At 41.3% G+C, this 15889-nt stretch overlaps 1 protein-coding gene across 7 annotated transcripts in view; it reads right to left on the bottom strand.

Annotated features, from left to right (window-relative positions):
* Efcab3 (EF-hand calcium binding domain 3) overlaps window positions 1-15889 on the bottom strand; it is a 492651-nt gene that overhangs the window by 426844 nt on the left and 49918 nt on the right. For all 7 annotated transcript variants that reach the window (XM_039086129.2, XM_039086123.2, XM_039086125.2 and 4 more), the window contains exons 11-12: window positions 4421-8986; window positions 1932-2069 (exon numbers count right to left, since the gene is read on the bottom strand). In XM_039086129.2, the coding sequence (XP_038942057.1) occupies window positions 1932-2069; window positions 4421-8986 (4704 nt within the window). The remainder of the gene's footprint in view (window positions 1-1931; window positions 2070-4420; window positions 8987-15889) is intronic.

Below are 15889 nucleotides of genomic sequence, written 5' to 3'. Positions count from 1 at the left end.
CACCGCGACCTGAGCTCCAACCCTCTGTGCACTGCTGCTTGCCAGAAAAGACTGGACTCTAGCTGTTACCCCTGCCCCCCTCATTCCCCTGGTGGCTGTCACCGCAGTGACTGGTGCTGTCATTTTGCAGTCTGTAGCTTCACAGGAATGCCATCTGTGTGAAGCTGCTGTGGACCAGGGAACTCTGACCTGGTTGTGCGGATCTCAGATATGGTTCCATTGCCTGCCGGTTATTCCAGAGAAGAATGGCTGATCCTGAACTGTCCTGGGAAAGACTTTGGCATCTTCACTGCTATTGTAGCAGCCATTACTGCTGCAGCCATTGTGTCTGCAGTGTCTGGAGTTACCCTCCCCCAATCTATTGTTAGGCAAGCACAGTGGGTGAACTTTCTGGAGTAGTTGCTGACAATTGGGAATTCTAAATTTTATTACAGGAGCGGCTTGACAACAGCCCTTGATGTTATGGCCCTAGGGCCCTTGTGCTTCTTATCACATGCGCAAACAGCACTTCCAGTCCTGGGCAGCAACTAAGCAGGTGTTGTTCTCCTTGATAGGAGACAAACCTTCTGTCCAAATTGGGCTCAGCCTTCACAAGAAGCAGTTAGCTGATGACGGGCAACTCTTTGGGACCAGGCTTCACCTAAGGCAGGAAATTCTGAGGCTGGCAGAATATTCCAATGACAGGAAAGAAGCTTGTTATCTCAAAGTGACCTAAGACAGGCTGCTGCTTGAAATTATTATAGGGGGACTTGCTTAATAAAAAAAATAAAATAGGGGGATTTGTCAGAGCCTCCTAGATTTGACCCCTGCTGAGTCCGGCTGATGCATGTGGAACCGACACACTTGGGCCACACCTGGGTGGTGGTCAGTTCGCTCCTGCCTTTTGCTTTCTTGGCCTTTGTCCTTAAGATTTAGGCTGGTCTTCTCGGATTTCTCCCTAATTAATTCAGGTCATGTAGTCGGTCTTTTGTTACGGAAGTCATGAGCCAGGGTTTCCCACTGTGCTTCCCAGATATTTTCTACCTGGGGAACTTGGGTATATAAGTGGTGAATAAAGCTACAAGAGTCTCTCTTCCTCTTCTGGCTTGACACGAATAACCTGTGTGTGTGTGTGTTTCTTTAATCCCGCAGGCTTTCGTCCGATTCTCGGTACCGTGTCGGGGCGGGCATGGGGCACCGACATTCACTTTTAATGTTACTTCATTCACGAGTCACTTTTTTTTTCCAAAGAAAAAGTTTCTTCTTTTTCTCCCTGGATGAGCTTCCATGGTGGATAATTCTTAGTGACTAATAAGGACAATTCTCTAATACACTAGAAGAAAGAACGTGTGGGTCTAACTGCTGCTTTGTTCACTACCTGCAAATTCTTCCTATGCACAGAATCTTCAGTTCTCCTTAAACCCAGGCTGCCAGATTAGAGATTTTTACAACCCTTGTTTGACTCCCTGACCTCCCTGACCTTGCCACCTAGGCCCACTGCAGAAGACACAGGGAGGACAGCAATAAGGAGTTACCAGAAACAAGGCCTCGTTTCCAAAGCAGTCCAGCAACTCAGATTTCACAAGGGTTTTTGTCTGCCCATTCTCCTCTTTTATGTTTCTTCTTCATCCTAAGTATATGTAGTGTGTAGGTGCTGTGGTGATGTTCATGGGTGGTCACATACATGTGTGTGTACACAAGTGTGGGCTTGTGATCACACACTACCGTGCCTGCTCAGCTTTTATGGGGGTCAGCGGGATCTGAACTCTGGTCCTCCCAGTTGATCAGTGAGAGCTCTATCCGCTGAGCCCAGTATTTGTCTTTAACTAATCTTCAGAATGGCCCATTCTGTTCCTCAATAAGAGAAATTCCCCCACCCCACCCCCGGGTTCTTAGCCCCCCTCCCAAAAAAATTTTACTTTCTTAAAAGTTTCAAGTTAGCATGTTCTCACCAGTTTGAGTGAGTTCCGGCACAATCTTGTGGAAGTCGTCATCTGATAAAGTGATCCCTACTGAGGATAAAGCGAACTGGAGTTCTTCTGGAGAAATGTACTCCCCTCGGAGTTTACTGATAGCCTCATGGATATTGTCTAGATACACAGAAAGTAGAATGGTTATATATATAGCATTAATGATTGCCAAAGCGGTTTTGTTGCTGTTTTTATTTGATACATTTTGAGATAAAATCTCATGTGCCTCTTAGACTCACTAGCACCCTCTGCATAGCCAGGCTGGCCTTGAATTCATAGACATAGCTCGACCTCCTGAGTGATAGGGTTACACCGTGCACAGCTGGTACCTAAAACCCTGAATAATCTGATAACAGTCTCATCTACTCATCACCTTGCAGAAGGGTTTGCTCTTTCTGTTATCTTATACTTTTTTTTCTTTTAGATCATACATAAAACTGTTAAAATTCCACAAATTCCTATGTGGAGAAATGTGGCCCAGGCTGCTTGTTCCTGATTCAAACACAGTTTAGATGTCCAAGACATCAAAGCATCGACATGTTTTGTTTAAATTCCAGAACTCCACTCACATTTTTAAGAGTTCTTTACTCTCCCATAAATTGTACCTGCTATGCTTTGAGCACACACTTCCACATAATAAAATCCTTTGGACATATATGATTGGACGATATCACTTCTATGATATTCAGGTAAGAAATATATAACCTGAATTTATGCATAAAGAAATACAAGGGGGTTGGGGATTTAGCTCAGTGGTAGAGCGCTTGCCTAGGAAGGGCAAGGCCCTGGGTTCGGTCCCCAGCTCCGAAAAAAAAAAAAAAAGAAATACAAGGAAAATATACATTTTTGTATTGTCACTACTCTTCTAGTATCAAGATCATGAAAGACTGAGAAGACATTCTAGAATGAAAGACGAAGATGACTTAGCCACTACATGCAATGTGTAATCCTGGGTCAGTTTGTGATCAGAAGAAGGATGTTCCTGAGACAATTAATATTTGAATAAGGTCAAAAGCCAGTAAAAGTTGATTTACCAATGTCAATTTCATTATTCAGGCCATCATACCATGGACATATAAAATATTAACACCTAGAGAAAACAGGTGAAGAATATTTGGAAATAGTTACACTATATTTGTAACACTATATTTGTGAATGTAATATCAGTTTTAAATAAAGGGTTAATTTTTTTTTAATTTAATCATGGAGGCAGTCACATATCATAGAGTTCCCATTACTAACAATATTTTTAAGGAAGTTATTTATACCAAATGAATGATTTCATTCCTCCATACATACAGAACACAATCTGGAAGTGGAAGGTGATATCATTTCATTTAATAAAGCCAGGTAAGTAGACATTGGCTTGTGAAGGCCTCTTTTAGCCACTGACTAAGTGTTTGCTACTCTATAAACCTAGGACTTTAGTTCTTACTGAACACACAGTTATAGCAGCAAAGTAGTACACAATAAATAACGCTAGTCTTCATAATGGATCATAATTCTTTTTTCAACTAAGTTATCGAGTTACATGTTATGGCATGAATCGCTTATTTTTCAGTGATCCTTATTTTAACTACTGTGTTAACTGCTGAGTATGTTTTAAAGTTCTTTTAAGAGAAAAGACATGACAAAGTAACTTCAACAGACTATAACAAGTGCATAATTAAGTTCCATACAAGGTGCTTCCGTGACGGAAGTAGAACCAAAAAAAAGAGATATGAATTATCTTTGATGAGGGCCTTACAGCGTAAGGTTCCTAAGATGTATCGTATTAATCATTCTTTTATTATATTTTCCATCCACAAAAAAATACTTGACCTGGCATACCAGGAATATCTTCACATATTTGAATTGTAGGACTCTAAACAAAAATTTCACCAATTTCTTATATATTGTAATATATTACAAAAAAAAATCTTACCGAAGAAAAATGCACCTATTTCCTATATTTCTTCTCTCTCTTTCTCTCTCTCTCCCTCTCCCTCCCCCACCTTTGTGTGTGTGTATGTGTGTGTGTCTGTGTGTCTGTGTGTGTGTGTCTGTGTGTGTGTCTGTGTGTGTGCACACACGTGCACATGCACATGTTGTAGGATTGTATGTGGACATGTGTGCCCATGAATGTGGAGGTCTATGATCGACCTTGGGGCTTCTTCCTCATAGGCTGTTGGCCATGGTTTTTGAAACAGGGTCTTCTTAACTGGCATAGAGATCTTTGTTTAGACTAAACTGTCTAGTCAGCAAGCTCTAAAGATCCATCTGTCTCCACCTTTTCCAGAATTATCATTAAAATCACAGAATAGGATGTGCTGGTCTGCATATCAAAAGTAGTGGTTACACAGGCTGACAACAAAAAAGTTAACTATTTAGGAAAAATGTTTAAGTATTCAGGGAACAACTCATGCTGCTCATTGCTGTGCGAAATGAAGTGCTCAGGAACCTAAGTCCTGACTTAGGCATATGGTACTAACCTAAGGTGCCGACTGTAGATTCTTTCTTATATGCAACAGGCTGTAGACTGCTGGATGTTTTTCTCATAGTCAGCTTCTGGTGTTCTGAGATAGAAGTCTCATCTTCTTCCAGTAATTTACTTCTACTTGGAGTAGGCTGTACAGTGCTGGACGTCTTTCTCATATCCAGCTTCTGGCGTTCTGAGATAGAAGTCTCATCTTCTTCCAGTAATTTACTTCTACTTCGAGTAGGCTGTACAGTGCTGGACGTCTTTCTCATATCCAGCTTCTGGCGTTCTGAGATAGAAGTCTCACCTTCATCCAATAATTTACTGATACTTGGAGTAGGCTGTACAGTGCTGGACGTCTTTCTCATAGCCAGCTTCTGGCGTTCTGAGATAGAAGTCTCACCTTTTTCCAGTAATTTACTTCTACTTGGAGTAGGCTGTACAGTGCTGGACGTCTTTCTCATAGCCAGCTTCTGGCGTTCTGAGATAGAAGTCTGACCTTCTTCCAGTAATTTACTTCTACTTGGAGTAGGCTGTACAGTGCTGGACGTCTTTCTCATATCCAGCTTCTGGCGTTCTGAGATAGAAGTCTCACCTTCTTCCAGTAATTTACTTCTTCTTGGAGTAGGCTGTACAGTGCTGGACGTCTTTCTCATATCCAGCTTCTGATGTCCTGAGATAGAAGTCTCACCTTCATCCAATAATTTACTTCTACTTGGAGTAGGCTGTACAGTGCTGGACGTCTTTCTCATATCCAGCTTCTGGCGTTCTGAGATAGAAGTCTCACCTTCTTCCAGTAATTTACTTCTCCTTGGAGTAGGCTGTACAGTGCTGGACGTCTTTCTCATATCCAGCTTCTGATGTCCTGAGATAGAAGTCTCACCTTCATCCAATAATTTACTTCTACTTGGAGTAGGCTGTACAGTGCTGGACGTCTTTCTCATATCCAGCTTCTGGCGTTCTGAGATAGAAGTCTCACCTTCATCCAGTAATTTACTTCTACTTGGAGTAGGCTGTAGAGGGCTGGACGTCTTTCTCATATCCAGCTTCTGATGTTCTGAGATAGAAGTCTCACCTTCTTCCAGTAATTTACTTCTACTTGGAGTAGGCTGTACAGTGCTGGACGTCTTTCTCATAGCCAGCTTCTGGCGTTCTGAGATAGAAGTCTCACCTTCATCCAGTAATTTACTTCTACTTCGAGTAGGCTGTAGAGGGCTGGACGTCTTTCTCATATCCAGCTTCTGATGTTCTGAGATAGAAGTCTCACCTTCTTCCAGTAATTTACTTCTACTTGGAGTAGGCTGTACAGTGCTGGACGTCTTTCTCATAGCCAGCTTCTGATGTTCTGAGATAGAAGTCTCACCTCCTTCCAGTAATTTACTTCTACTTGGAGTAGGCTGTAGAGGGCTGGATGTCTTTCTCATATCCAGCTTCTGGCGTGCTGAGATAGAAGTCTCATCTTCTTCCAGTAATTTACTTCTACTTGGAGTAGGCTGTAGAGGGCTGGATGTCTTTCTCATATCCAGCTTCTGGCGTGCTGAGATAGAAGTCTCATCTTCTTCCAGTAATTTACTTCTACTTGGAGTAGGCTGTAGAGGGCTGGATGTCTTTCTCATATCCAGCTTCTGGCGTGCTGAGATAGAAGTCTCATCTTCTTCCAGTAATTTACTTCTACTTGGAGTAGGCTGTAGAGGGCTGGATGTCTTTCTCATATCCAGCTTCTGGCGTGCTGAGATAGAAGTCTCATCTTCTTCCAGTAATTTACTTCTACTTGGAGTAGGCTGTAGAGGGCTGGATGTCTTTCTCATATCCAGCTTCTGGCGTGCTGAGATAGAAGTCTCATCTTCTTCCAGTAATTTACTTCTACTTGGAGTAGGCTGTAGAGGGCTGGATGTCTTTCTCATATCCAGCTTCTGGCGTGCTGAGATAGAAGTCTCACGTTCATCCAGTAATTTACTTATACTTGGAGTAGGCTGTACAGTGCTGGACGTCTGTCTCATATCCAGCTTCTGATGTTCTGAGATAGAAGTCTCACCTTCATCCAGTAATTTACTTCTACTTGGAGTAGGCTGTAGAGGGCTGGATGTCTTTCTCATATCCAGCTTCTGATGTTCTGAGATAGAAGTCTCACCTTCTTCCAGTAATTTACTGATACTTGGAGTAGGCTGTAGAGGGCTGGATGTCTTTCTCATATCCAGCTTCTGGCGTTCTGAGATAGAAGTCTCACCTTCTTCCAGTAATTTACTTCTACTTGGAGTAGGCTGTACAGTGCTGGACGTCTTTCTCATATCCAGCTTCTGGCGTTCTGAGATAGAAGTCTCACCTTCTTCCAGTAATTTACTTCTACTTGGAGTAGGCTGTACAGTGCTGGACGTCTTTCTCATAGCCAGCTTCTGGCGTTTTGAGATAGAAGTCTCACCTTCTTCCAGTAATTTACTTCTACTTCGAGTAGGCTGTACAGTGCTGGACGTCTTTCTCATATCCAGCTTCTGGCGTTCTGAGATAGAAGTCTCACCTTCATCCAGTAATTTACTTCTACTTCGAGTAGGCTGTACAGTGCTGGACGTCTTTCTCATATCCAGCTTCTGGCGTTCTGAGATAGAAGTCTCACCTTCTTCCAGTAATTTACTTCTCCTTGGAGTAGGCTGTACAGTGCTGGACGTCTTTCTCATATCCAGCTTCTGGCGTTCTGAGATAGAAGTCTCACCTCCTTCCAGTAATTTACTTCTACTTGGAGTAGGCTGTACAGTGCTGGACGTCTTTCTCATATCCAGCTTCTGGCGATCTGAGATAGAAGTCTCACCTTCTTCCAGTAATTTACTTCTATTTGGAGTAGGCTGTAGAGGGCTGGACGTCTTTCTCATATCCAGCTTCTGGCGTTCTGAGATAGAAGTCTCACCTTCATCCAATAATTTACTTCTACTTGGAGTAGGCTGTACAGTGCTGGACGTCTTTCTCATATCCAGCTTCTGGCGTTCTGAGATAGAAGTCTCACCTTCTTCCAGTAATTTACTTCTCCTTGGAGTAGGCTGTACAGTGCTGGACGTCTTTCTCATATCCAGCTTCTGGCGTTCTGAGATAGAAGTCTCACCTCCTTCCAGTAATTTACTTCTACTTGGAGTAGGCTGTACAGTGCTGGACGTCTTTCTCATATCCAGCTTCTGGCGATCTGAGATAGAAGTCTCACCTTCTTCCAGTAATTTACTTCTCCTTGGAGTAGGCTGTAGAGGGCTGGACGTCTTTCTCATATCCAGCTTCTGGCGTTCTGAGATAGAAGTCTCACCTTCATCCCATAATTTACTTCTACTTGGAGTAGGCTGTACAGTGCTGGACGTCTTTCTCATATCCAGCTTCTGGAGTTCTGAGATAGAAGTCTCACCTTCTTCCAGTAATTTACTTCTACTTGGAGTAGGCTGTACAGTGCTGGACGTCTTTCTCATAGCCAGCTTCTGGCGTTCTGAGATAGAAGTCTCACCTTCATCCAATAATTTACTTCTACTTGGAGTAGGCTGTACAGTGCTGGACGTCTTTCTCATATCCAGCTTCTGGCGTCCTGAGATAGAAGTCTCACCTTCATCCAGTAATTTACTTCTACTTGGAGTAGGCTGTAGAGGGCTGGATGTCTTTCTCATATCCAGCTTCTGGCGTTCTGAGATAGAAGTCTCACCTTCATCCAGTAATTTACTTCTACTTGGAGTAGGCTGTAGAGGGCTGGATGTCTTTCTCATATCCAGCTTCTGGCGTGCTGAGATAGAAGTCTCACCTTCATCCAGTAATTTACTTCTACTTGGAGTAGGCTGTACAGTGCTGGACGTCTTTCTCATATCCAGCTTCTGGCGTGCTGAGATAGAAGTCTCACCTTCATCCAGTAATTTACTTCTACTTGGAGTAGGCTGTACAGTGCTGGACGTCTTTCTCATATCCAGCTTCTGGCGTTCTGAGATAGAAGTCTCATCTTCTTCCAGTAATTTACTTCTACTTGGAGTAGGCTGTAGAGGGCTGGATGTCTTTCTCATATCCAGCTTCTGGCGTTCTGAGATAGAAGTCTCACCTTCTTCCAGTAATTTACTGATACTTGGAGTAGGCTGTAGAGGGCTGGATGTCTTTCTCATATCCAGCTTCTGGCGTTCTGAGATAGAAGTCTCACCTTCTTCCAGTAATTTACTGATACTTGGAGTAGGCTGTAGAGGGCTGGATGCCTTTCTCATATCCAGCTTCTGGCTTTCTGAGATAGAAGTCTCACCTTCATCCAGTAATTTACTGCTACTTGGAGTACTCTTCAAGGAAGGTGATTTAGACTTGGAATCATGAATCTTTAGTTGTGGTTCCTGAAGTCCCAGGGAATCACTGATGAGCCCACTTGAGAGTTGTCTTGTTTCTGAAGATTGTTTGGATAGTCTAAGTTCAGGCTCATCCTGATTCCCAGTGGTTTTACTGGGATGTTGTTGGGGAGGCACAGTCTGCTTTTTTGATGTGATAGATTCGGGCATTCTGAAAAGCGAAGCGTCTTTCTTCTCTTGTGGGTGGAGTCCTGGGATAGTTGATGCTCTTTTACCTGAAGTAGTTTCATCCACAATGGCTAAATAACAGAAATATACTCAGCTTTTCCATTTATTTGTATGATTTGTACAACATTTCAAACAAACCAATTAAGTTCTCATAAAGCCCATTCCAAAAACTATGAATCACTTAAATGTATAAAGCAAAGTTTAACAAAGTTGAAAGAGTTGGTGGTTAAATGATCAAACTATTAACCAGCACACTTTAGATTATTTAAGTACATTTGTTCAGATCTAAAGTTAAAGAGAAGAGGCAGCACAGAGAACATGGAGGATGATGTTAAGATTCCTCTCTGCACATTTACAGGTTCTTATGAATAATCTTAAGGGATGGATGTGTACAGGGCTTTGTATGTCTAGGTGGGCAATTATATCTTAATTGGATCAGATAAAAATAAACAAAGTTAAAATAAAATATACTCTATGGAGCTGCACCATTCTCTACTCCCCAATTTAGAAAGATAACAGGCTAGTAAGATAACACAGTTAGAAATACCCTCATTGTGAGTGTGCAGAGCTAGAAGAAGTTGCAGAAGAGAAGCATTTGTTAATAAAGCTAAAATCCAAAAAATTATTCTCATGAATGTTCTCAGTGTGTGTGGGTACATAAGTCACAACACTGGAATATGGTAATCCAATGTCCAAAACCACAACTGCATTATTAAAAAACCATGTGGTGGGTTCTTAGTGGGATTCCCAAACCCGCGGATCCCTGCCCGAAGCAGCTCCCTGCTCCCAAACCCCGTGGGAGAGAGACCTCACCGCCTGGACAGGTGGGCACTCCTGAGACTGCAGAACGGAAGAGACCACCAACACTGCCCACCCCTGCCCACATCCCTGGCCTAAAAGGAAACTGTATACGGCCTCTGGGTTCCCTTGGATAAGGGCACAGCAGCAGCAGGTCCCCTGCATCTGAGACACAGCTGGAACCTGAAGGGACCGACCAGATAAACAGTTCTCTGCACCCAAATACCATGGGAGGGAGAGCTAAACCTTCAGAGAGGCAGACACGCCTGAGAAACCAGAAGAGACTGCACTCTGCCCACATTACTGATTCCAGAGGAAAACTCCAAACGCCATCTGGAACCCTGGTGCACGGAAGCTCCTGGAAAGGGCAGCGCAGATCGTCCTGGATGCTGCCCCCACAGAGAGCTCATAAGCAACACCCCACGAGCAAACTTGAGCCTCGGGACCACAGGTAAGACAAATCTTCCTACTCCAAGCAACCTGCCTAGTGAACTCAGGACACAGGCCCACAGGAACAGCTGAAGACCTGTAGATAGGAAAAACTACACGCCCAAAAGCAGAACACTCTGTCCCCATAACTGGCTGAAAGAAAACAGGAAAACAGGTCTACAGCACCCCTGACACACAGGCTTATAGGACAGTTTAGCCACTGTCAGAAATAAAAGAACAAAGTAACACTAGAGATAATCTGATGGTGAGAGGCAATCGCAGGAACCCAAGCAACAGAAACCAAGACTACATGGCATCATTGGAGCCCAATTCTCCCACCAAAGCAAACACGGAATATCCAAACACACCAGAAAAGCAAGATCTAGTTTCAAAATCATATTTGATCATGATGCTGGAGGACTTCAAGAAAGACATAAAGAACTCCCTTAGAGAAAGACAGTAAAGCATAAATAAACAAGTAGAAGCCTACAGAGAGGAATCACAAAAATCCCTGAAAGAATTCAAGGAAAACACAATCAAACAGTTGAAGGAATTAAAAATGGAAATAGAAGCAATCAAGAAAGAACACATGGAAACAACCCTGGATATAGAAAACCAAAAGAAAAGAAAAGGAAGGGGTTGGGGATTTAGCTCAGTGGTAGAGCGCTTGCCTAGCAAGCACAAGGCCCTGGGTTCGGTCCCCAGCTCCAAAAAACAAGAAAAAGAAGAGACAAGGAGCCGTAAATACAAGCTTCACCAACAGAATACCAGAGATAGAAGAGAGAATCTCAGGAGCAGAAGATTCCATAGAAATCATCGACTCAACTGTCAAAGATAATGGAAAATGGAAAAAGCTACTGGTCCAAAACATACAGGAAATCCAGGACTCAATGAGAAGAAAACCTAAGGATAATGGGTATAGAAGAGAGTGAAGACTCCCAGCTCAAAGGACCAGTAAATATCTTCAACAAAATCATAGAAGAAAACTTCCCTAACCTGAAGAAAGAGATGCCCATAAACAAACAAGAAGCCTACAGAACTCCAAATAGATTGGACTGAAAAAGAAACTCCTTCCGTCACATAATAGTCAAAACACCAACTGCACAAAACAAAGAAAGAATATTAAAAGCAGTAAGGGAAAAAGGTCAAGTAACATATAAAGACAGACCTATCAGAATCACACCAGACTTTTCGCCAGAGACTATGAAAACCAAAAGATCCTTGACAGATGTCATACAGACCCTAAGAGAACACAAATGCCAGCCCATGCTACTGTATCCTGCAAAACTCTCAATTAACATAGATGGAGAAACCAAGATATTCCATGACAAAACCAAATTTACACAATATCTTTCTACAAATCCAGCTGCAGAGGATTACAAACGGTAAAGCCCAACATTAGGAGGCAAGCTACACCCTAGAAGAAACAAGAAACTAATCGTCTTGGCAACAAAACAAAGAGAAGAAAAGCACACAAACATAATCTCACATCCAAATATGACTATAACAGGAAGCAATAATCACTATTCCTTAATATCTCTCAACATCAATGGTCTCAACTCCCCAAGAAAAAGACATAGATTAACAAACTGGATACACAGTGAGGACCCTGCATTCTGCTGCCTACAGGAAACACACCTCAGAGACAAAGACATACACTACCTCAGAGTGAAAGGCTGGAAAACAACTTTCCAAGCAAATGGTCAGAAGAAGCAAGCTGGAGTAGCCATTCTAATATCAAATAAAATCAATTTTCAATTAAAAGTCATCAAAAAAGATAAGGAAGGACACTTCATATTCATCAAAGGAAAAATCCACCAAGATGAACTCTCAATCCTAAATATCTATGCTCCAAATACAAGGGCACCTACCTACATAAAAGAAACCTTACTAAAACTCAAAGCACACATTGCACCTCGCACAATAATAATAGGAGATTTCAACACCCCACTCTCATCAATGGACAGATCACGGAAACAGAAATTAAACAGAAACATAGACAGACTAAGAGAAGTCATGAACTGAATGGACTTAACAGATATTTATAGAACATTCTACCCTAAAGCAAAAGGATATACCTTCTTCTCAGCTCCTCATGGTACTTTCTCCAAAATTGACCATATAATTGCTCAAAAAACGGGCCTCAACAGGTACAGAAAGATAGAAATAATTCCATGTGTGCTATCGGACCACCACGGCCTAAAACTGGTCTTCAATAACAATAAGGGAAGAATGCCCATATATACGTGGAAATTGAACAGTACTCTACTCAATGATAACCTGGTCAAGGAAGAAATAAAGAAAGAAATTAAAAACTTTTTAGAATTTAATGAAAATGAAGGTACAACATACCCAAACTTATGGGACACAATGAAAGCTGTGTTAAGAGGAAAACTCATAGCGCTGAGTGCCTGCAGAAAGAAACAGGAGAGAGCATATGTCAGCAGCTTGACAGCACACCTAAAATCTCCAGAACAAAAAGAAGCAAATACACCCAGGAGGAGTAGAAGGCAGGAAATAATCAAACTCAGAGCTGAAGTCAACCAAGTAGAAACAAAAGGACCATACAAAGAATCAACAGAACCAAAAGTTGGTTCTTTGAGAAAATCAACAAGATAGATAAACCCTTAGCCAGACTAACCAGAGGATACAGAGTGTGTCCAAATTAACAAAATCAGAAATGAAAAGGGAGACATAACAACAGAATCAGAAGAAATTCAAAAAATCATCAGATCCTACTATGAAAGCCTATATTAAACATAACGTGAAAATCTGCAGGAAATGGACAATTTCCTAGAGAGACACCAGGTACCAAAGTTAAATCAGGAACAGATAAACCAGTTAAACAACCCCATAACTCCTAAAGAAATAGAAGCAGTCATTAAAAGTCTCCCAACCAAAAAGAGCCCAGGTCCTTCAAACATTTCTCCCACCTATCCTTCCTTCTCGTCCAATGATAGGCCTCTTTCTATCTTGTACCTGCCTTACCTGTGACATCATCCCACACTAGTCTAATAAATTTAAAAAACTGTTACTTTCTGATCATAATTATTAAATCAAATTATATGTTCAAACATTTGCATTAAGTTTGGGGTACAGCAATTTTAGTATTATATATATACACACACATATATTTGTATATATCATATACCATGATTGCTCTCTTAAAGTAATGATAAAAATTAAATGCTCTTAGTCACTGTGTATCAAATATGAATTTGAAATGTTTTAAGCCAGAGTCATCTACACATAATAAAATGGAAGCTGTAATTTCCCTGTCTAGCGTGAGCACAGGGACGGACTCTCGTTTCTTTTTGCAGTGATTGGTTTTTACTTTTTGCAGACACTTGCGTGTCTCTTTAAACTTTCTCCTTCTCTTGTTCTCTTAAAGCCTTGCAGGTTATGTTGAGGCCTTGGCGTCCAGGTTAGGCCTCTCAATTCCTGATCTTACACCAAAGCAAGTTGACATGTGGCAAACACGTGTTAGCACACATTTGGTAAGTTATATGACTTATAAGCATGAACCCAGTGGTCAGCATGGCAGTTTTGAGACTATCATTGATTTGAGTTTTACCTGGGCCTTGGACATTCTCAGAAAAAATAATTTGTTATCCCTTTATCTTTTTATTAGCATGCTTGACTGATTTAAAAAAACACAAAAATTGTTGTGCAGCTTGGTTAATATGAAGGACTTGAGCACCCAAAGGTTTTGTAATCCTTTGTTCATTCCCATTTATACTGTGTTGTTCACTGGTGCTCATTTCTGAGCATTTCTGTGGACTGATAGGGGAGGAAAGGTCAAATAATAATGATTGAAATGTTGGTGGTGGCAAGGATCACCCCTGCTCTAGCATTTCTAAGGCAAGCAAGAGGGGACATAGTGGGAAATAGTGAAAGGCATTTTAACAGAATGGGTGGCGATTGGGGTCTCTTAGCAACGGTCATATCCTAGGGCAATCAGGAGCCAAATAATAGTCTCTCTGTTGAAATATGAATGGACGAAATATTTAGATCAAAATAAGAATTTAAGACTGACTTTATTAGTATCTGGACAGAACCAAGTTGTTTTTATGCCATCTCTCTGAAACTGTAGTCCCTTTAAAGATAATTTACATAATAAGATTGACAGGTTTGACTATTAATATAAATCACAGGCATAACACCACCACAGCAAACAACAAACTACCATAATAACTGACTGAAATAGTGTAGTGTACAGTATTGTCAAAACGTTGATGTCTACTTTGAAAGTTTTACAGATACTCCACAATCTCATTGCTAACTGGATGCTGTCCAAGAGAAAACATTCACTTCAGTGCTGCTGATTACAGAGCTAGCATAGCTTCCGTAGTGTCAGAGGGGACTGACTGTGTCTCTCTGTTCTTAACTAGAAGCTCCAGGGAGAAAGATCAACTGTGTCTGGCTGGTCCTTGTCTCTGTTTTAACCAGCAGGGTTTAATATACAACAGAATCTCAGTAACTGTTTGTATGAAAGAAGGAAACTTAATTGAGGGGCTGAAGAAATGGCTCATACATTAGGAGTGTCTACTGCTCTTGTAGAGGACCCAAGTTCAGTTCTCAGCCCTCAGGGTTCTCAACTGCCCATTGCTACAGTTCCAAGGTATCCAGTGTCCTTTTTTGGCCTCTGTGGGCATCTGCATTCACATGCACACAAATAGTTAAAAATAATAAAATAGGCATTTTTAAGAAAGAAAACTTAATTGAGAAGTTTAAATTTGATAGTTACCAGGAATGTAAAATTTGGAATCATTTATAGAAATAAAACTTTAAAACTTCACCATGTAGGTTTCACAATGAAGATTGCAAAAATAGAAGACCTCATACCAATTACTATCCAAACGATTCCACAAAATTGAAACAGATGGAGCACTACCGAATTCCTTCTATGAAGCCACAATTACTCTTATACCTAAACCACACAAAGACCCAACAAAGAAAGAGAACTTCAGACCAATTTCCCTTATGCACATCGATGCGAAAATACTCAATAAAATTCTGGCAAACTAAATCCAAAGCACATCAAAACAATCATCCACCATGACAAGTAGGCTTCATCCCAGGCATGCAGGGATGGTTTAATATATGGAAAACCATCAACATAATCCATTCTATAAACAAACTGAAAGAACAAAACCACATGATCATTTCATTAGATGCTGAGAAAGCATTTGACAAAATTCAAGGGGTTGGGGATTTAGCTCAGTGGTGGTAGAGCGCTTGCCTAGCAAGCGCAAGGCCCTGGGTTCGGTCCCCAGCTCTGGAAAAAAAAAAGGACAAAATTCAAAACCCCTTCATGACAAAAGTCCTGGAAAGAATAGGAATTCAAGGCCCATACGTAGACATAGTAAAAGCCATATACAGCAAACCAGTAGCTAACATTAAACTAAATGGAGAGAAATTTGAAGCAATCCCACTAAAATCAGGGACTAGACAAGGCTGCCCCTCTCTCCCTACTTATTCACTATAGTTCTTGAAGTTCTAGCCAGAGCAATCAGACGACAAAAGGAGATCAAGGGGATAGAGATTGGAAAGGAAGAAGTCAAAATATCACTATTTGCAGATGATATGACAGTATATTTAAGTGATCCCAAAAGTTCCACCAGAGAACTACAAAAGCTGATAAACAACTTGAGCAAAGTGGCTGGTTATAAAATTAACTCAAATAAATCAGTAGCCTTCCTCTACACAAAACAGAAACAAGCCGAGAAAGAAATTAGGGAAATGAC

Source organism: Rattus norvegicus, chromosome 10 (genome assembly GCF_036323735.1).
Source record: "Rattus norvegicus strain BN/NHsdMcwi chromosome 10, GRCr8, whole genome shotgun sequence".
NCBI lineage: Eukaryota > Metazoa > Chordata > Mammalia > Rodentia > Muridae > Rattus > Rattus norvegicus.
The sequence above is the reverse complement of the archived record's forward strand: the minus strand, read 5'-3'. Positions and strand labels throughout refer to the sequence as shown.